The sequence below is a fragment of the Hoplias malabaricus genome, chromosome 18 (genome assembly GCF_029633855.1).
Source record: "Hoplias malabaricus isolate fHopMal1 chromosome 18, fHopMal1.hap1, whole genome shotgun sequence".
Classification (NCBI taxonomy): domain Eukaryota; kingdom Metazoa; phylum Chordata; class Actinopteri; order Characiformes; family Erythrinidae; genus Hoplias; species Hoplias malabaricus.
The window spans coordinates 26,176,446-26,199,883 of NC_089817.1; the positions used below are offsets into that span (position 1 = coordinate 26,176,446).

Sequence of the window (23,438 nt, forward strand, 5' to 3'; positions counted from 1 at the left end):
TCAGCCCAAAGCACGGAGACATCTGCCTGCCAGGTGACAGCATATTTATCACCGTCCTGTTTAATCGGGTTGAGCTGCGAGGGAGCTGTGTGCAGGATTTGTTTAGGATTTAAAGAAAATTAACTTGCATACAGTGGGGGGGGTGATATTTAGTGTTTACACAAGCTGGAACCCTGTTTTGCTTGCATTAGGCTTCGTCGCCGTTAACGATCCAGCTGTCGTGTTCAAAAGTGACTCGCTTTGCCATTTCCCATTAAATCTCCTTCTTTAATCCTGATTTGGATGCCATTTTGTCTCATTGCTTCAACAACTCTTCTGTGTGTACTTTGAAGTCTCGCTTTCTTGCCGTTGAAGGCTTAATCCTTAAGAGTCTAGGGCTAATTCCATCGTTCCCGTCATTGCCATAATAGTTGGAAGCAATTATGTTATTAATTCAGTTCAGTTTTTTGCAGTGTGCTTACCGCTGGTGAAGCTTTACAGAATCCTAGATCCTAGCCACAGGTGAGTAAGCTGATATGGCAGTGGCAAGGAAAAACTCCCTCAGAGGATTTGAAAGAAACCTTGAGAGGAACCAAGACTCAGAAAGGGGAGCCCAACGTTCTCTGGTCAAAACTGGAGCTAAATTAATAAGGGAGTACACTGTTCCGGGTCAGTGTATGTCCAAAGCCCACCTAAAATCCTTGGGCTTAAAGCAGGAACACATCATGGACAGGGCGCCAGTCCACCGCAGAGCATCATGCACCCACCCGGCCACTCCACCTACAAACATTAGTTGGAGGATACCCACACATACACAGGGAGAACACAGACAATGACCTGAAGTGTGGTTGAACCCATGACCCCTCGACCATGGAGCTAGATGCCAGCCTTGGTGTCTTTTTATAGCAAATTTATTGCATAATAATTTACTTGATTTATATGTATATTATAACAAATGTCCCTTTACAATAGGGGCATAGTTTGTATACTTCACAATTTACAATACAGTCTGTTTTATAAGACATAAAGTATAGTCTAGGATAGGAAAACCTTGCACAACAAGACTGTACACATAACTTTTTCTGAAATTTGATCCAGACTATGATTAATCCCCTCTTCTGCACACAGACGTAAACGAAGTTAGCTGTAGGTTTGAAATCTGCAGTCTTCTCTTTTAAAGTGTCTTTGCTCATTGTTATGAGCTACAAGTGAGAAATAACTAACATAATATAAAATGCTTTAGGCAATGTTAACTAAGACTCAGGACGATTAACACACATGTGGTTTGTGGTCAGGATCGTCTTGTTCTGCTCCGTGTCAAAGCTGAACATGAAGCCACAGTGTCTTTCTGACTGTCAGAAGATCCGTAACAAATAAACAAACTGAGAATGATTGGCAGATGCAGAGGAACCAACACAGACCCAACCTAAATTCTGCAAGAACTGTTTAATAATTGATCAGTCACTATCTCTGCTTGATTTTGGAAGCAGACAGACAGTATCCAACACCACATATAAAGTTCTGTTTAGCTTTTCCTTCAGTATCAACGACAAAAAAAGAGTGCCCTACCTTAAGACTGTAAAAACTATAGATAATATCTATTAATATATGTTTTATACAGTGTCACCTTCAACATAAAACAATCAATCAGGCAGGTGTGTTAATTTCACACTGGAGTTTAAATGCTAATTTTCCTAGAGCTCTGTTTAACCTACCCCTTTAAATGATTCATTAATATAAAAATATGACTTATTAGTTAGCATTAGTCCTGGGGCATATCCTTAATATACTTTGAGTAATCAGTTATAGTTTGTGTGTAAATACATCCTTCAGGCAATACTTCCTTGTTTCCACACACATACTGTCCATTTTAAAAACTCCAGCAGCGGTGCTGTGTCTGATCCACTCATACCAAGCGGAGCACACACTAACAAACACTGCTCTGGGAGGGTCTGTGATGGACAATCTGTATTGTAGGATTGCAAAGTGCATCTATTTGGTCAGTGGAGCTGATAAAAAGGTATTAATTGAAGCAACAGGGACGCCATTTTATGTTGTGGCTGTTAGATATATATCAAAGATATGTGCATAAGATTTATCCTTAATAGAAACCACATTAAAATAGTTTTTAAAGCCATTTATCTGGAAGATGTGGCCATTAGAATTGATTTAAAGGAAGGCTAAGTAGTATTTTTACCTTAAAATTGTGATGTTCCAGGCACCTGTAAATGGGAGAATAGAGCCTATGTCGATGCTACTATGTATTGCATAAATTGCACTATGTATTTTGTTGAGGATGGTAGGAAGATGTGTGGAAGGTAGACGTGTTCCCACTATACCAGCTGTTCTAGGACCTGTTTTTTATTTACAAAATGACACAGGGACACGGGGACTGCAAGGCATAGGCATAACAAGGCTGTTTTGTGTGTATTTAATTCATTCATTCATTCATTATCTGTAACACTTATCCAATTCAGGGTTGTGGTGGGTCCAGAGCCTACCTGGAATCATTGGGCGCAAGGCGGGAATACACCCTGGAGGGGGCGCCAGTCCTTCACAGGGCAACACAGACACACACACAAACACATTCACTCACACACGGACACTTTTGAGTCGCCAATCCACCTGCATCGTGTGTCTTGGGACTGTGGGAGGAAACCGGAGCCCCCGGAGGAAACCCACGCAGACACAGGGAGAACACACCAACTTCACACAGACAGTCACCTTTACCTCCACAGTGCATGAGCCCCTGTTAATTATAAAAACCGACGCAGTGAAGGCTGTGTGTGCTGCTACTGATTTTAGTGGATTTTTTTTTTTTTTTTTGCTCTGAAGCTTAACTTCACAAAGCTTTTATAAAATCTGACATTCTTTGTATTTGCATCTTTTTCATTTTTTTTCCTTCCAATTTTCTTCACAGAAATCCACTAAGGGCTCGGTGGTGCTGGACTACGTGTTTAGCCATGTGAACCTTGTAGAGAACGACTACTTTGGGCTGCGCTACTGTGACTGCAATCATCACACAGTGAGTATTGGTGGTCTGTTATCTATCTAGTGACCTTTCCACCACTTGCAGGAAGACCAGGTGTTTCTGGACCTTTTTCTGAAACTCCATGACTTACAGATTGGCTATTACATGGTTACAGGGTTTACAGAGAAGCGTGCACATCACTGAAGTTGTTTCAAGAGCTGGAGAATGATTGTGTTTTCCCAGAGGCCAAATTCTGGGCTAGGCAATGGGAAGAGCTATAAAAAAGAGCGTGACAGTAATCTTCCCATAACCTCCTCCCACCTCAGAGGTGCTTTTTTGGAACCTGTCCCCCGAGCGTAGATTTACTGCCGAACTAGAACTGGGTGAGAGGTAGAACCTACGTAAATACATCACCTGCAAATACAGTGATTACCATGTAAGACAGTGTAATTGGGGAACACAGTTTTTTTGGCTCACGTGGATTCCATGGATGGTTAACTCTTATGTCTCTCGCTGCGAAGGAGGAATTCTGGTTGAACAAATCTGTTTGATGCTTCTAATTTGGAAATGTGTACAGTTTTCCTCATGTCATTTAGTTAAATCAGTCAGCTGAGACATATTTTGTGTCCAGAATTTGCTGTTTACGTTTATTGCAGGAACTGTGAGGGACTAGTATAGCTAAAAGAAAATGGATGCCAATAACTTCTACTGACAGATGGAAAAGTAATACATAAACATATATGTTCCAAATATATTTTTTCATTTCAATGCACTGCAAACTCTAGAGTACATTATTCAAAAAAATGTTCCTGCTAATACATCTATGCTTTGTATATAGGCACAAATAGCAGCCATTTTGTATCGCAGTGTTTGGTCAGGCACTTGAAAACAAACCTCTTTTGTGCAGAGAATTACTAGGATAAATGTCTCTGGAAGACACTTTGGGATCTTGGGAGAAGCTCTAGCAGTTAAGATGTCTCCCATTTGCCTCCCAGAGGAGGGAATAAAAGGAAAGTCAACGCAGTTAAAGAAATAATTCACCAAAACGAATATGTTCCCAATTAGACAAGGCATGTAAGCGTCCAGTCTTTGCTTCTTTGGGTTCTGCAGTTAACAAGAAATGATAACAATAAATCAGCTGTTATTATTGTACTAACTGCATGCCTAAATCAACTATTCAGACCGAGATGATAACCTTAGATAACCTTTCTTCTGCAGTGGATCCTATAGGTTATTCCTGATACTGCTCTTCTAGGTTGGGACTGTCTAAAGCTGATGTAGCTAACGTGATTGAAGCTAATCCTTTACCTGTTATCATCATAGTAAGCAGAATGCTTAACGTTAGGGTGAATCAGCTAATAACAGACATGTTAGAACCTGAACATGGTCGAAATCACATTGGGAAATCCATTTGAGATCAGTTAAAATAGTCTTATAATGAAAACAACACTTTTTTCAGTGCAAATGCACGTTAATTTTGGTGTCTGGAGCCTACCTAAGCACAGTGTAGAAAAGTATTATCCCCTCATTTGACTATCTCCAAACACTCACCTTTATGTGAGTTCGCAAATATGAGGCACAAACGGTGTAAAACAGACACGGCATGCACGAGAATTAAGAGTACTGAGCAAAAATGGTTAAAAATCCAGACCTTTTCACTGCTGGGCTCTGAGGTTGGGGTAAACTGTGGCTCGTTCTCGTTTAAAGACACATGTGCTGGAACCGACTGTTCTAAACACAGCTGAGACAGAGGGAGAATGCTTCTGTGGTGTTTGATCCTTGCTGTATTTTAACCAAAGCATGACACAGATGTTTAATCGCCACCCCAGGGACTTGTGTTGTGTCTCCTTTAAGATCTCAGTGTGTTGAATCAGATGATTCCAGTTGCTATTCGTTTCAGTTCCATGTTGGTGACTTTATCCTTTGCAGCTCTGGAATTAAAATTAAACTTCGGATAGCAACCATGTCTTACTCCAACCTTCATTTGGAGTAAGAAGGATGGAGGATTTCAAAGCTTGGGGAACTACTCCTGTAACATCTCTAGGAGAAAAGCAAGAGAGATTCTAACCACCAGAACTGCTCCCACAATCCCAAAGCGTCTGTCAGTCAGTGACATTTATCCCAATCATTATCTGTGCAGAGGCAGACAGGAGGTTTGTTTAAAACATGCTGGGCTGTGGTATTAAAGGGCTTTTCCTTTTGTCTTTCCGGACTGCAGTGTTGCCAGATTGTGTTCCGAAGGCTCTCATTTGCATAAATTGGGCCTGTGCCGCAACCTCCCAGCTGCTGCAGTGTGATTATTAGATAAGATTGGCCAATTCAATTAACTTATTCTAATTTGATCAGGCCCAGCACTAATTGGCGTCCCCTTTGTACGCAGATGTTGGAGAGTGTGCCTCTATTCGCAGGCCTCTCGGTGTGTGTCTTTTGATAGAATCCCACTGACAGTCCTTCCTGTCATTAATTTTGACTCACTGACTTGAAATATTATAGGTAGCTTCATTTGCATGCACCCGCATGCCGCGAGCATGATCAAAGTATGCTGCAGTCCGCTCCTCCACACTTCACCTGAGATACAACCTGAGCTCCTTCCTCCAGAAGTCCACAAAATGGCAGAGAAATCCTGCGTGGGTGAAACTGGAAGCATTTGTGTTGATTAGCCTAGGCATGCAGCTCTTCAGTCTGTGAAATGAGCCTGATGTTGACTCGTGTTTATCGGACAAACAGGAGACACCATGTTATTAATAGACATGAGCAAGGAAGACGTCCGCAGCTTGTTTTTTTTCCGGAGGAGACAAGATTTATCGCAGTAGCGGCACTGCGCTCAGAGGCGCCTTCAGATTAGCATAACACAAGCTGCTATTGAAGCCTAGCATTCAAACAGACCTAGACAAAAATAACACAGGCACATTGGATATCCTAGTCCCTGTTTAGTTCATTTCTAATATTTAATAGTGATATAATGGGTTGATACTGATATCTTTATTAACATAATAGACAAATGTAACCTTTATTTACGGTAAAAATATACAGAATTATATACAGGAGGAAACCCACGCAGACACAGGGAGAACACACCATCTCCTCACAGACAGTCACCTGGAGGAAACCCACGCAGACACGGGGAGAACACACCACACTCCTCACAGACAGTCACCCGGAGGAAACCCACGCAGACACAGGGAGAACACACCAACTCCTTATAGACAGTCACCCGGAGCGGAAATCGAACCCACAACTTCCAGGCCCCTGGAGCTGTGTGACTGCGACACTAACCTGCTGCGCCACCGTGCCGCCCCAAATTGCTAAAATAATAATAATAATAAATAAATAAATAAATAAAAGTTAACAAAGGATTAAACCTTCAGCAGCGTAACTATTCAACAATACAGTGATATAGAAATGAATCTAAGACAAACTATTTTTTCCAACACATTCATTGGAACAAGAGCCATCTTCTTTTGGGAAAAAATAAATGCGTCCACGATTTATATCCACAAAATCAAAGCATCTACCCGATCTGATGATCTTTACAATGCATTTTATACAATGAATTTGCAGATACCGATATAGTTCCAATATCATCGTGCATCATCAATATTTAACACATCTACATCTCTGTATTGTAGGGGCTAATACTGCTGCCCTCCACACAGCAGACTAGGGGTTTGAATCCCAGCTTGGGTGGGAGCACCATGAACAAGAGGCAAAGGGTCCTGTGGCAAGACTATTAACACTGCAGTAGCCTGCCACTGTAACATGATTAAAATGACTGTTAGTCGCCCTGCATAAGAGAACTCATTCTGCGAAATGGATTGAAGTAATTTTTTGCCGAGTGCCTCCCTCACCGCCCGGGCCGCATGCTGCGACCTGCTCCGGCTTCATGTTTTATTGATGGAGGCGGTAATGACTCTTACCCGAAATTTTAACAAGCCTGTTTTACAGTCCACTTTAATGGGCCTCATATTATGCTGCCGCTTGCATGACTGAACATCTCTGGATATTCAAAACCCCGCTCATATTCAAGCTTTGGAGTTGTCTCCCTTGTTTAATCTCCCTAAGGTGTGTTTCGAATGTATTGGCGAAGCCATATTTGTGGATGTCCAGAGGTTGTATCAGATGTTCGTAATGTACACTCTGAATCTCTGACGTAAACTCTGGTGACTTTTTAGAAACACCTAGTACCCCCACGTAGTGTTCACTTCCAACTTGTGCCACAAAGGGGGTCAGAAACTGGGGTTCAGAAACTGAGCCATGACGAATGAGGTTAAAGGCAACTGACATAAACTGATAAGGACAAGGAAAGTGTTTTATGACATCGGCCAGTGAGTGGAAGTTCAAGGCTGATATTTCTAATGCAGTGGACATTGAGTCTAATGTAATTATATCTTCTGAGTTATGATCTAATGTCCTTCAGCCACAAAGACACTAGTCAGGGTTTCCCGCAGTGCTTTACAGTTAGGGCAGCCGCCTTGACCCCCCACCCCCACAATTCGTTTTGTGCAATTCGTTCAGTATCTTATCAAGGCTTCCAATGTGTTCACGTGTTTTTCCGCTGTGTCCAGTGATCCGTGATTAATCAATCCATTGTAGAAAACATTCAATAATAAGAGATCCTTCAAAGCCCCAAAGTACATTCTATGACTCGTTTAATGCGTTATTCCTCAGTTTTCAGTCACAAACACGCATTCGGAAGTATAATCCAGTGTAAAAGAGAGCTGTGTGTTGACTCTGAGTTTCCCTACGGCTGTGTGTACACAAGGTCAGAGCATGTGCAGCCCATGTTTGTAAACAATGTTTTGAATCCTTTACTGGAATTTGCATTCAATTCGTGACTCGACTCTATACTCAACCCATCGTGTAAGTTCCTCCAAGCGTCACATAATTCACGAAATATCAGCGGATTTTTATAACACAGATGACTCGGTTAGTTTCTTGAGCTTTGATTCCCAATGGGAGCATGTGTGGGGGCGATTACAAGGTTGTTGCCCTGTTGTCCTTCACAAACAAGAGCCAGTGAACCACCACATAGATTTTCTGTGGGAAACCCTGCTGGTGAGGTCAGGTGCTGATGTTGGAGAATGGGTGGCAAAAGTCATTCCTACTTATTTATGGATGGAGCTCTATCGCTCTAGAGACAGCAGTTTGACTTTCTACCCATGTAACAAACTCTTGGCATTGAGCTTGGTAACTTGGTAAACTCATGTGCAGCTTCTCCAGAGCACCCAATTCCATTGTATTCTTTTCTATGGAGATTATGCACAACATCTTTAATGGGGGCACCTCAAAGTAGATGAATTGCTTTAATGTAAGGGGCTGTATTGAAAAAGCTTAAGGTTTCTAATGAAAGGGTGAACATTTATCTTATCTGTGGGGTTTTTTTTGTCTTTTTTTACAGAATTGGCTGGATCCTACAAAAACCCTCGCTGAACATAAAGATCTGATAACTAGTAAGTACACCCTGTCTTCCTCGCCGTCAAAGAGATTACACTGAGAATTAATTCACTCTTCAAATGTTTAGAGTTTAAATGTTTAGCTTCTGTCACCCCACAGGCTAAGACATATTGACCTCATGATTTCCCTCCTATCTCCTCCGCTGATTAAAAATTGATTATCGCAGCTTGAAATTGCACAGATATTTTATGTAAAGCTCCCTGGATGAAACTAATATTTCTCCTCGCCTTCTAATGAAGCGCTTAAGCCTAAGACCCCACTGGCTTCTAATGATTATAAGCCTAATTGTGTGGTTATTTTTATCTTTATCTGTATAATTAGAGTCGATAGCAGAAAATTGTAACTAGATTTGGCCAAAGCAACTGCTGCTTTCATGTTAAGAAGTGCATTAAATACTGATTAAATATCAGTGAAGCAATTAGACGGAATTATTCCACTTTTTGTAATATTTTAGATAGTTATTACTCAAATTACAACGCCATATGGGGGGTTATTGTATTTCTCAGTGTCCTCTTAATCTGTAAAATGAAAGCTCTACAGATCGTTTATTCATCTCATTGAGTGTAGAGTTTCCAGCAAATCACCTCACTATATACTGTTTAATAATGTAATGCTGAAGAGAGCGAAGGCGACATGAAGCACGAGAAGGCATGGACACATACGTATATGAAAACAAGCACAAAATAAAGCAACACATCTAGAGACATGTCTAACAGCACGAAACTACCAACACGTCAATGAATAAAAGGGGAACACAATAGGAAGAACCTGTGAGCTCAGTCACATGACTCACTCACAGCTAGGGTACCTGGAATTTTCAAAGTTGGGAAATTTACCATGGGAATTAACGGGAATTAACTGGTAATTAGTTACACATTCCTCCATCACATGTACAGCATATGTCCAGATGATTTCTAAAAACCTGACATTCATCACTATTGAAAATATTTGGACCAAAGAACTACCTAAAGTTAGGTTCATATTTCTATTGACAGTAATATCATTGAAACATTTTAACTTTTAAAACAAGGTTTAATCTCACAGTTGCTTGCTATCTGGTAAATCAGAAAAGCTTAATGTGCAATTTCATTTAAGAGACTAGTTTACCAAGGCTAGCAAGAGGTTAGCTTACCAAGGCTAGCATAGGCTAGCTACCTATATTTTTTTGCCTCAACAGGTTTCTGTAACCAAGAATTAATACTTAAATACTTATGTATAATATAAATATATTAAATATAAATTTAACATTTTGAAGGCCATTAGCTTTTGTGTTTATTCAACAGACAAATGCCACGTGCATCAACAATGACATCACAGGGGTCATAGTTGTTATTTGTATTGTTATGCCTTCATGTCCGCTGTTGACAAAAAAAAAATCATTTTAATTATCCAATAATTCCTATTAATTCCAATAAATTCCCAAAGAGCCCAACATTTCCATGGAAAGTTTACTTTGAAATATTTCCAAAGTTCCCAAGCTAACGTTCCCATGGAAAGTCTCCCTTGTCCCAGTTCTTGCTCTAAGAACTAAGGCCTTCTTGGAAATGTGCATATTGATGCCGTTTGATGACACTGTTGAAGGGTGAGCAAAAGGAGCGTGGGGGTTCAAGTGTTCAAGGGGTCGGAGCATTAAGAGCAGAATAGGACACTCATCTTCAGGTGGTTACATCACTTCAATTTAAATGTGAAACACCATGGCTAAAAGCCAAACTGGGCTTTATTTTACAAGGCGGGAATACACCCTGGAGGGGGCACCAGTCCTTCACAGGGCAACACAGACACACACCCCTACGGACACTTTTGAGTCGCCAATCCACAATACCAACGTGTGTTTTTTTGGACTGTGGGAGGAAACCGGAGCACCCGGAGGAAACCCACGCAGACACAGGGAGAACACATCACACTCCTCACAGTCACCCGGAGCGGGAATCGAACCCACAACCTCCAGGCCTCTTGAGCTGTGTGACCGCGACACTACCTGCTGCGCCACTGTGCCACCCAAACCTGTAAACGGAAATGTCTAAAGTTGTTGAGATAATTTATTATAATATCAATATTTGGAAGCTGTGACCCACAAGCTTGTAACTTTCTTCATGAAAGTCCATAGGGGGTGCTAGTGAGCATGCTTTTTAAGGAAAATAAAAAGAGTTTGGACACTCTAAAGCCTTGCACAAGTGTGAGTATTGGGGCAGGAAAGCACATGGCTAACAAAACAAAACACGTGACCTAAACAAAAAGACAGGAACATAGGGAAACACAGGAGTAGAACGGGCACATTGTGATGAATGGCTGCTTTTCTGTTTCTCTTTACAGCTGGCCCCCCGTTCACCCTCTATTTTGGTGTTAAATTTTATGCTGAAGATCCTTGTAAGCTAAAAGAGGAAATTACAAGGTGAGTCTTGTTTGTGTAATGTCTACTAATGCTGGAACAGAAAGTGTGAAATTGGAGAATTGTACATTTTCAGTGCGATGTTAAAGCTAGAGACCATTCCTTATTTAGAACAACCATCAAGTTGTTCATTTCTCAGCGGAAGAGAGAACAAAAACTCTATTTGACAGAAAAGTACACAGTGTGTCTGAAAGGTCTGATTGTCTTGTGTCAGGTACCAGTTCTTTCTTCAGGTGAAGCAGGATGTGCTGCAAGGAAGGCTTCCATGTCCCTTCACCATCAGTGCACGGATGGCAGCTCTGGCTATCCAAGGTAAATATAAACTTCAAATCTGTTTTTCATATTTCCATTTAAATAGTTTAAGGTTAATGTGAATGTGCGAGTATGTGTCACCCTGCGAAGGACTGGCGCCCCCTCCAGGGTGTGTTCCCGCCTTGCGCCCAGTGATTCCGGGTATGCTCCAGACCCACCGTGACCTTGAACTGGATAAGGGCTTACAGACAATGAATGAATGATGAATGAATATTATAATAATCCAAAAATGCGGACCTACAAACAAACCAAAGAATTTTAGGGTCAAGAAGAGATATGTAAAGAGTGTATATAAAATAAAATATTAATTACTTTATTCATTATCTGTAAGCACTTATCCAATTCAGGCAGGAACACACCCTGGAGGGGGTGCCTGTCCTTCACAGGGCGACACACACTCACACATTCACTTACACACTCGCACCTATGGACACTTTGAGTCGCCAATACACCTATCAATGTATGTTTTTGGACCGTGGGAGGAAACCAGAGCACCAGGAGGAAACCCACACAGACACAGAGAGAACACACCACACTCCTCACAGACAGTCACCCGGAGGAAACCCACACAGACACAGGGAGAACACACCACACTCCTCACAGACAGTCACCCAGAGGAAACCCACGCAGACACAGGGAGAACACACCACACTCCTCACAGACATTCACCCGGAGGAAACCCACACAGACACAGAGAGAACACACCACACTCCTCACAGACAGTCACCCGGAGGAAACCCACACAGACACAGGGAGAACACACCACACTCCTCACAGACAGTCACCTGGAGGAAACCCACACAGACACAGGGAGAACACACCACACTCCTCACAGACAGCTGGATCTGTAAATTATCATTATAGTAAACAGAAATATTTTTAATTGTTGTCCACAAACGGAGCCATGAGTCGTTTTCTTGAATGCTACTTTATTATGTTATGAAACAGACTGATATCTAGTGGCCTGGACCATCTTTGTTAATTGTAAAAATGACTGCTGCCTTAAGACACAGGCAGGGATATGTAGCTGCTGTTTCACATTTAAATGCAGCGTGTAATTTCTTACTTAATTTTAATTTTAACATTTTCCCTCAGCTGAGCTTGGAGATTATGACCCTTACAAACATATGCCCGGCTACGTGTCCGAGTACCGCTTTGTCCCTGACCAGAAAGAAGACCTGGAGGATGCCATTGAGCAGATTCACAAAACTCTAATGTAAGTAGATTGGGGTAGAAAAATAAAATCTATGCCCCCTCTTCACTTCACATAATCCTTAATCCTGCTTATAACAGATTATAGATGATCGCTGAGAGGGTGCTGCTACTAAAGAACAGATAGCTGGTATCATGTGTTCCTTCTCTCTTCCTCTCTCTCTCTCTGTAGATCTCTGTACCTCTCTCTATCACTAACACTTTCTGGCTCTACTCTTCATTAGAGGATTTGTAGAAATCGTTTGGATAAGAAGATATTTGAGTCCATTTTGACATCAGATTATGAATCTGATCTAAAAGAGAATATCATTGTGAACCTGGAGGTAGACTGACCACTCAATCTCACTTCACATTGACCATAACAACTGTTATATTTACATCTCTAGCCCTATTCAGCCTGCTTTGTTAACAGTGTTTCAGCGCAGAGGCACAGTGCAGTGCAGCCAATCGGAACAGAGCTCATTTGCATATAACAGCCTTGTTTTATACGAAGGAAGGAGGAAGGGAGGCTGGAAAATAATGGTCCAGTATCGGATTAACAAAATATACCTTTTGAAGAACCATCCGTTGGAAAGAGCTTTAAGGAACAATAGCAGTTCTCCAGTGGCACTGCTTCAAAGAACCCTCAAGGCCTCCAAGTCGAGGAATGCAGAAATTACAACTCGTGTCATCCGCCCTGTACTTGTGAGAAGTGGAATGCTACCAAAATTCCCCGCCTCAGAAATCAGCACCATCCCATTGTCTGGTATATCACCAGCTGTGTATCAACAGTGCCACACAAAAACCACGTATCTCCATATTTGTAGTCAATTTAAAAATTGGTTTTTGAAATTGCTTTTTGAAGTTGCTGTTGAAATCTCATGAGGACTGGTCCCAGTAGAAATGTCAGAAATGGCTTGAGAAACATTATTTTTACATTAAATTGTATTAAAATTTAAGAATGTTTTTCCTTCACCTGTAAAGTGACCACTTTTATGGTGTAGAATTAATCTGAGGTTTTGCTGGAATGTAGAGAAACATAGGATCCATATGAATTTTCCATTGTTGGAATGTTGTTTAAAGGATGGTAAGGATTCTTGCCTCTGGCCATGCTCCATGTCTTTGTAATGGGAGCTGCTGGAGGAGTCTTCTTCATAGTGACTGACCTCTGCTGTGTCTGGAGTTCCTCAGAGTAGCCCTGGAGGGGATATCAGTGGAGCAGATAATGTCACATGACTAAGAAGAAGCTGGAAGAATGGTCCATGCGTAAATGCTCTTCCATGCCTGGGGATGGCTGACCTACAAAATAGAAATAATCATTAATCTGGACCTTGCTTCAGAGAAATCAGAAGTTGTTACATATCTGTATCAGATCTTGGTTTTGTTTTTGGCCTCTCTCCTGCTTTTATTAGCCCATAGAGAACCTACACTGTGGAAACATTACTAATGTTCAAATAATTAACAATAGCAGCAATAAAACAACACCACCAAGTCAGGGCTGCCTAAGTCAGAAAACAACATGCCATCATGACATATGATATTGCTCCACTACTGACATCAACTCTGAAGATTGTAGAATTGTCCACATCCTCTAGTCTAAGAATCTCCAGTCATCTCCAGACCAGTGTTTATGTGAGAGCGCAGAAGTGAGAAGTCAGGGTTAAACTGTGTAATTCAGACACAAGGAGAGTTTAGAATTAGAGGACCAAGCAGCCATGTAATCTATTTAAGCGAGAGAACTGAGCTAAAACGGCTAAATCAAGAGCTTCAGTGTGCCTCACTTGACACTGCTGCATGCTTGGGGGTATGTTAAATGTGGCTCATCATTTAAAGGAACAGGCGCTGAAACCGGTCGTGGTAAACAAAGCTGTTGGAGGATGGTGCTGTGTTTTTAAATAACATTTAATCACAAACATGTAATTCAGACCCCAGTGACCCGTGTTAACTTGTGGAAAAAAGTGTAGAATATGTCTCCTACAAGAAATTGCAGTTCAGCAATAAGCTTTAGACTCTTAATTACTTCTCACTCGTAACTACAGCTGAATATCGCAGCTCTCCTACAGTAACAATAATGGATTGTTAAAGATTTAAGGGTCTGTGATTCCCCCTTCCCACTTCGACTGCGTGTAATTTCGCTCTGATTTGAGCCTCCGCTTGCCCTCTGCACTGACTGTGATTCATGACAGTAGCGTTCCTCACACAGTTGGTACTCAAGCTCCCTCTCCAGCTCTCTGAATCGCCTTCAGTTTTGAGTCATTACCGACAAGCTCCTTCTCGATGAGCCGGGGCTGATGGGAAATCGTTGGAAGAGGATTGATTCTTCACCACAGTGTCTCGGTGATGGATGAACTGACATTCTGAGGTCTCCCAGAAGAGGGAAGGACTGAGGGAAATGAGAGAGTAGCAAAAGGGGCGGGGACATGAGAATGAGAGAACACACACATCAGCAGTGTGGGAGTTTTGGGATGTGAGGAGGGGAGAAGGAAGAGAGAGAAACGTCACGATTCACTGTGGTTTAGTTCAGGTTTGTTGACATCTGCTCAGAAGTACACACATCTTTCATAATCTCTTTAGAAATGCATGAAACAGGATGCTCTGGAACAGTTGCACATAAGCTTAAGAGCTCTGGATTGTACAGCGGTGGATCTGCATTCTCTGGAGTTCTATGGAGCTCTGTAAAATACTTTTTGAATGGTGTTTATTGTCCAGAGCTAATGATTCAACAGTAACTGACCTCACTAATATTTTCATGGCTGAATGCACACAGAAATGTTCAAGCGTGTAGTGCAAACAATCACAGAAGGGTACAGACTGCTACAGCAGCTAAGCAAGTGACAAACCTTGGTGCATTTATATAGTTTACTGAAAAAAGGTGCATATATTTAAGTTAATAAACAAAATCATTTGAGAGATGTCACTTTCCAAGAACAAACTCATGACGCCACAGTAAATATTAAGATCAATTATAGATCATTAATGATCTTTAGGACCTTTATGTTGTTGTCATTGGCAGGTCACAGACCAATGCGTCCTTAGTATTTGGAGTAGATCAACAAGATCCTTGAGCGTCTTTAACCCATCTTGGTGCATGATGACATCAAGCAAGAACAAAAGGGCATAAGGACGAAAAATAAAACACACATGGAGAAAGATCCAAAGGTTATTTGTTTCTGGGCCAAAATGACTTGTTCTTTTCTTTACCAGTGCTGCGCAGAAGCAAAATGAAATTGGGCGAGTCCCTGGAGCAGCAATAAATAACTCCCCACTGAGCAGTGCGTTTTCAACAGAGGATATGCTGTCATCCTCCACTCCACCCAGACAGCCTGCTATCATATGGAGCATTCATACTGCACACCCAAGCTTGCTCTCACAGGAAGAATTCATAATGCATACAAAAGCCTGTGCACACTTCTGCATACGCCAGCCTCAAAGTGAATTCAGAATTCAGAGAAACATGGTTGGTGGTGTATACAGACATGTGTCTTAAACATATATATGTCATACTTTAGCTTTAGCACCGCCCCTGCCTCCCTCTCTCTCTGAGGGTGTAGAATGGCCCTCTCTTTTCCAAATCAGTAACAGCTAAAAGCAGAACCATTGCCACAAAATGGGTATGTAACCTATCTAGGACCAGGTGCCTATCTGGAGATGCATAACCTTACATAATGTGTAAAAAGCCATCTGTTCTTTACATAAAGAGTCAAACAATGGGAATTGACCAAAACTGGAAATATAATAGTGGGGAATTGACCAAAACTGGAAATATAATAGTGGGGAATTGACCAAAACTGGAAATATAATAGTGGGGAATTGACCAAAACTGGAAATATAATAGTGATGATATGAGACATTTTTTTAACATCTCCGACAATAAGTAAAGGATTTTCATCTGATTTTTAAAGATCAGATATGTTTTATAATTCCTTTTTTAGGGCATATTAACTGGACCACATTGGTTTTTACCTACTTTGTGGTCAGAGGTTTTAAACATAACCTACATCTGAGTGTCAGTTAATCAGTAGAAGGACGGCATACTTCTGTAACCTATTAGTTACCCGAATACTTTTTAAAGAATGCTAAAAATGCTCAAACCTATATTTTGGAGGAAATTGCTGAGTTAATGATTTACAACCAAGGAACAAGTTTGAACAAAGGTGTTATTAACACATTTTGAAATGAGCGCTATGACTGTTTATAGTGTTTTAATGAATTAGTATTTATAATAGCTCTTGCTATGTTTTGTAATACATGATTTATGTTAGATAATAATGATATAATAATAAATGTATGGAGTATTATGCAATGAATAAATAAGTTTAACAAATAAAAGCCAAAACATTAGGATAAAATAGCAACTAAGTAAAAAAAAGGGTGCCAATACAACTTGATAATATGAAAGTACTTAATTACAAGTAATATTGGACTCTACTCTATGGCGCTGTTGCCCTGTCAAAAAACTCTTGACTCTTAGAAATGTATAACAGTGGGTAATGAACTCAGCTATAGAACTTTATCTCTTGTTATACTGATTTGATAGAGGTAACATACTAAATCATAAAAAGCAGTGGTCCCAAAACAGAACCTTGTGGCACTTCAAAGACATCACACTTTGACTTGTCCATTTTGGGACAGGATTGTTTATGTGATTCAGCACAAAATAATATGCCACAATATAATACAGTTAAACAAGTATCCAGTAGCTTTTTATTACTTATATTTTGTACTTATATTGTGCTTTTCAGAAACACAGATATGTTTAAATTAATTAGTAATTATGTATTTACTATTTGATTCTAATGAAGGCACTTGTCTTTATAGGGGTCAGAGCCCTGCAGAAGCTGAGAACAACTATTTAAATATTGCCAAAGCACTGGAGATGTATGGAGTAGACCTTCATCCTGTTTTTGTGAGCAAAACTGCAATAATTCCTATAATTCATAATAAATTTTTTTTCAAGATGTTAATGGAATTAATTTTTAGTTTCTTGTTCTTTTCAGGGAGAAAAACAGTCTGAATATTTTCTCGGCCTGACACCAGTTGGAGTAGTAGTTTACAAAAATAAAACCCAAGTGGGGAAGTATTTCTGGTAAGAGAAGTCATTCATGAAAGCTATATTTGGTGAAATTTTCATATATCATGCCTGACCACCTTCCACAGTTTTTGCGTGCAGAGCATATTCCTCACAGTTTTCTGCTTGATTTAACACCACAAATAAGAGCTATGAATCTGTCCTCGGCATTCAGGGAGTGGCTGTGGTTAGTTAACTAAGTAGTTCCAGCACTGCTAGCCCTGAGCTTTTATTGTGAAATGTGTAATCATTGTGTTATTTACAGCTTGAACACAGATATATTCAAAAATTACAACCATACAACATTATCATAAAGTTTTAAAGCTCTCTGGAGGGGGATAGATTAGACATTTGGAAGCTGATTGTAATGTTAGCATATTAATATATTTCTATTATGTTTGTGATATTTCAGGCCGAGAATTACAAAGGTGTTTTTCAAAGAAACACAGTTCGAGCTGCGAGTTTTGGGGAAAGACGTAAGTTACTCATTAACAGCTAGATACACAAGATGTGTGACTTTTTTTGTCTAAAGACAAATGTTTTACCAACTAAAAGTCTGTAAATATTTTGCTATGTGCCTTTCGTATATTTTCAAAGAATGTAATGTATTTAACACCTGTATTAGTTGTTCTGGCTCAGCATTGTGTTTGACCAATCACAGATTACTAAGAAACGGGAATAGGTGAAAAAGGAGAACGTGTGCATATCAAATAAAGAATCTGCTGAAGTGAACTACAGATTGATCGCTCCAGAGCCCAAACCTCAACATCACTGAATGTGTTTAAGATTTCTTGGATTGTGAGAAGAAAATGTCAAATCTAAATTCTAAGACTCTAATTTTGAGGTGTGGAAAAATGATTCACTTGAAATCGTATTTAACATATTACACCTTTTTCCACGTCATCACAGTTCCCATCTGTGACATGGTTTGTTCAAAATAACACAGGGATCAATCACCACAGCACCTTTCTCTCTCATCTATAGAGTCCTGTTCGGAACAACTGGTTTTATGCATGTTCTTTTAAATAATAATGGGCCACTGTTCGACTCAGCATGAGTGTGCAGCAGTTTGGAGTGAGACACTCTCATTTTTTTCAGAATATGTCTGGTTTCTGAATTCTGTGAACTGAACAATGACAAACGAATGAGGCGTCTCTGGAATTTTCAAAACAATTAATTGTTTTGAGTGGAAATTAAACCAATCGTGCATGGTCTCTGACTTTTAAAACTTGTTGTCAGTTGAGGCAGGTTTTAACGTTTTAAATAGAGCTTTTGAGTCCTGTAGTCCAGGAGTTCAGGCAACAGCCAATGAGAGAACTCCTCTTGTGCAGCAGACCACAGAGATAGTGGAGCTGCTTGTTAAATACTGCTGCAAGTGTCTTCATAATGAATGAACTGGAACTTCAAGCCACTCAAGGTTTGACAGTTCTTAGTAAGATGCTTTTCCAGTTCTCTATCCTCATTTCCCATGTTCAGCTACAGGCACAGATACAGATAACTTCAGTACAGTTTCTTAGACAATTTTTTTGATGCCTTCTTTACATGTTGAAAGTAGACGTAATTAAATCCCAAATTAGTCTGAGGTGATTAAAAAGGGTATGCAGTACACATCCAGGTGGACGCAATGCTGACAGTGGTGTTTGATTATGTTCTTCAAAGAAAATCACTGAGCAATGCAAGGTGACTCTCCAGAGCCTTAAATTCACCATGCTCAGTGTTAGAGGGGTGTAATGGATGGGAGACAAGAAGATTCTTCCCCTTTTAATTATCTTTAGCCATATAGTGTATTCTACAATACTCTGTACACTAGATGGTACCTTTGATTGGTAACACACTACAGCTATGTTTTTGTTACAGTTTCCTCTACATGAGCGAGCTAAGTGTAGGAAACTCTACTATGCAGAGAGACTGTGCGCTCTTATGTAGGTGTTAGTCAGAAATCCATTATTGACCTCAGACTACAACCACCCTCAGGCTTCCAATTAGATTTTTTCACTTACTCCCTTAGGGGCCAATTTACTTTTCAAATAAAGGGGGTGATTCTCAGGGGAAGGTGCCCATAATGACCTAGTGCAAACAGTTTGAAAGTGCTAATAAGGATTTATCCGATCTGTTAAAACACCTTTATGTCTGTCCTTCCCTAAGACATTTACTGTTTGGCCTCTTTGCAGTGCAATGAAACGTCCTTCTTCTTCGAAGCTCCCAGCAAGACGGCATGTAAGAACCTCTGGAAGTGCTGCGTGGAGCACCACACCTTCTTCAGGTAAGGAAATGTTTGTAGTTTGACCTCTTAACCTTAAGGTGTGTTACTCAGTTACTATGTGGAAATCAAAACAAAATGGTTGACTTAGTTATAAGCGTAAGGAACTGAAGTCTTGCTCCTTTGGGTTTATGGAATTTAAGAGGTTAAGAATGCTCTTGAAACAGGTTTAAGGGGTAGATCAGCTTGTGTTGTTTCAGCTATGAAATTCAAACTGATGTATTCAGACAGCACTAGTATAATTCACAGTATAGTTATTAGATTAACAGCTTAATATAGAATCTGCTTGATCAGTGAGTCTTATAAATATACTGTGATTAATAGAAGTGCTGTGTGACTTTTTTCACATTGAACGGCTTGTTCCAACATATATATACAGTGTGTAGGCTTTATTTCATGGGTTTGACAAGGTGCAACCTTGCTTTCTAAGCAATTCAGTGTACGTAAATTACCTGGACACATAGGACCGTCAATGGGAAAGCAGGCTTTGAGCAACTGGGATCATCTCGACCAACCACATTCAACAGTTCAGTTATTTGAGCAGATCACAATTATGTTTCAACAGAATTTGAATTGGGTTCAAGTTCATGGCAGCTGAGCTGGGGCCAAGGCCTGTTAAATGTTAAGCAGTGTCATGGACTGTACAAAAATAGCCCAAATCGTAGTGTCTGAATGATGCTATAGCATCCATAATATGAAAAATGGATAATATGGGTCTGTCTTCTGTTGAGAGCTTCTATGTGTGCACCACTAGGGAATCAGGCAAGTAACCATCAATTACAATAACTTATGGAATATAAACTTTAGCTATCACTTCATGATCGTGAGAAGCCTAGAAAGAAACTGTCTGGTAATGACACTAGCGCTGGTGTAATTTTGGCCAAACACAAGAGCTGGTCTTTTTAATGAGGTATGAATAAAGAGCACTTCAAACATTTTGACTTCACATATTTGCAGCTATCTGAGATCTTAGATCAAAGAAAGCCCACATTAGCTTTCTAATACTTCTCAAATATATCAACTCTATGTTCTCCTGTCTACTTAATAGTCTTTGATAAGACTGCTCTGTGTTCACGGTTTTGTAGATGGACCTTGTCTCTAACATATAGTGATACACAACAGTTTGGTCAAATTATGTATTGTTGAGTTTCTAATATAATTAGAATACATTAGAATAAAATTGAATATTTTAATGTCATGCCCTGTGAAGGACTGGCACCCCCTCCAGGGTGTATTCCCGCCTTGCACCCAATGATTCCAGGTAGGCTCTGGACCCACCGCAACCCTGAATTGGATAAGGGTTACAGATAATGAATGAATTAATGAATGAATTTTAATGTCATTGCACAATACAGAGACTGTATACAGAGACTAAGTCTGTAGCTCCTTACTAAATGCTATATTAATATAATAAATAAGAAATACATTAAGAAATAGAGTTCAGTTTATGATCAAGGTGTTTAATTCTAGCAGCAAACAAAAATCTGTTTTAATAATAACAATAATAACAAAGATACTTTTATGGCACATTTTTTCCAAAATCTCAGACTGAGCAAAAATATAAATTCATTCATTCATTCATTCATTGTCTGAAACCACTTATTCAGTTCAGGGTCGCGGTGGGTCCGGAGCCTAACCAGATTCACTGGGCGCAATGCAGGAACACACCCTGGAGGGGGCGCTACTCCCCCCCCCGCCTTATAATACAGAATATTAAGTATGTCTGTATACTTAATATTCATATATTATTATAATGCTCCTCAACACTGTTTTCCCAAACATTCAACATTCATTCAGCAGTTTACCCTAAAATCTGGGGGTTTTGGGTGGGACTTTTTCTTTGAAATGTCTACTCTACGTCCAGGTTTCTTTCCTGAGACCCTTCCTTTGTGTGAAAATTGGCTGTTCTGAAACATTGACCAATACTACAGTACCTACAATCCTCCACCCCTCCCGCTCCCTCTCTCTCCCCAAGTGGCTCCTGGTGTTTGTGTAATCAGACCAGACTTAACTTTGCTACCAAAAGGGCTTTAGAGGCCTCAAAAAGCATGAGGCTCAGGGCTTTATACACTGGTAATCCGCGTGTGAAACACTTGCTCCAGGAAGCTGAGATCAGAAAAGGTCAGGAAACAGGGATACTGGGGCAGGTTACTCAAAAGCAGACCTCCTGTTTTTAGGCAATGTTCACGAGGACATTTAGGTATTTGCCCAAAATTCATGTCCTGCCATTGGAGAACAATATGTGCTGATGAATAACAGACACAAGAGGATGGTAAAATGCTTCATTGTCCGTTGTAAGAAGTCACAGTGCTTACACTGATGTAATTACACAATGTGGCCTTTCTCAACATTTCTTCTCCAAGCAAAGGCTACTATTGGGTATTTTATGCTAGCAGAAGTAGCCAACGTTCCCTCAGACAGGACTGCATTAGACTACAGCTTGACACCTCTCTGACATTTGACACTGTACAATTAGAAGAAAACTGATTTACACTATAAGCATTTGGCAGACACTCTTCTCCAAAGTGACTTATAACTCTTTCTAGCATTGTCAGTGCTACAATCTCGCTAAAAAGGCTCTTATAGTTGTAGTGTGGTACGCTTACCCAGAAGGGAAACTGAACTGTGATCTGCCTCACTGAAATTAGCAGTGTGTCCTCGCAACATTAGCCACTACACCACATAACAAAACACCCCTGAACTGGATGATCTCAACACCTCTGACATCAAATAATCACAGCACCCCACACAGTCGGTAGCAGATGAGTAGAACCTCTTCACTTTTAAAATGAGATTTACTTCAGATTATTCAACATACACAGACACAGTAGTGGGTGAAATATCTAACAAATATACGCCTTCACAGATAGACCTTCGTTGCCTGAATGTGTGAAGACTGAAAATGACACAGTTCCAAGTTGCACTAATGAAAGTTGTGTTCATTGTTTAATTTACAAAAATAAATTTTGTGGCATTCACTAGTTTGGAAAGAGGGCTTTGCAGCTGCAGTTCAAAACTTACCAGTGCTCTTTATAGCTATAAAATATTGTGAAATCAGTGTGGTTTAAAAAAAATTCTGATTAGCTATGGATGTTGTGGCTTATGCTGCTTTCAAGTGCAAATCAGGAGGCAGTTTTCTCTGAAGAAAAGCTTGTGCACTTGATTGGGTTTTGTTCATGTACTTTTTATGGGAAGAGTATAAAAAAATGGTTGCTGTGAAATTGCACTTAAACGAGGCAGCAATCAGTTGAAATACTGGGGTTTTGAACATTTTTATTTGTATGGTTGTGGGTTACATTTAAAATGACAGTTACAGTTTTTTCTAAACAATATATGTTTTGTTTGATTTCTTGCTGTTATTTAGAACCTTTTTTCCAAAATCCAACATATAGTGATACACTACATAGCTTTGATATCACAACTCACAACACAAATTTGAACTTTATCAAAAATATCAATGTAGGTAACACTGAAGTGTGTTAATGTGATGCCCCAGGTACGGCTCAGAAAAAGAAATCCATCCATCCATCCATTATCTGTAACCGCTTATCCAATTTTAGGGTCGCGGGGGGTCCAGAGCCTACCTGGAATCATTGAGGGCAAGGCGGGAATACACCCTGGAGGGGGCGCCAGACCTTCACAGGGCAACACAGACACACACACACACTCACTCACTCACTCGCTCACTCACACCTACGGACACTTTCGAGTCGCCAATCCACCTACCAACGTGTGTTTTTGGACTGTGGGAGGAAACCGGAGCACCCGGAGGAAACCCACACAGACACAGGGAGAACACACCACACTCCTTACA

At 40.3% G+C, this 23,438-nt stretch overlaps 1 protein-coding gene across 1 annotated transcript in view; it reads left to right on the forward strand.

Annotated features, from left to right (window-relative positions):
* epb41l4a (erythrocyte membrane protein band 4.1 like 4A) overlaps window positions 1–23,438 on the forward strand; it is a 62,962-nt gene that overhangs the window by 24,743 nt on the left and 14,781 nt on the right. The window contains exons 2-10 of the mRNA XM_066650960.1: window positions 2,900–3,004; window positions 8,349–8,400; window positions 10,718–10,796; window positions 11,008–11,105; window positions 12,201–12,321; window positions 17,115–17,202; window positions 17,294–17,382; window positions 17,777–17,840; window positions 19,536–19,627. Of these exons, the coding sequence (XP_066507057.1) occupies window positions 2,900–3,004; window positions 8,349–8,400; window positions 10,718–10,796; window positions 11,008–11,105; window positions 12,201–12,321; window positions 17,115–17,202; window positions 17,294–17,382; window positions 17,777–17,840; window positions 19,536–19,627 (788 nt within the window). The remainder of the gene's footprint in view (window positions 1–2,899; window positions 3,005–8,348; window positions 8,401–10,717; window positions 10,797–11,007; window positions 11,106–12,200; window positions 12,322–17,114; window positions 17,203–17,293; window positions 17,383–17,776; window positions 17,841–19,535; window positions 19,628–23,438) is intronic.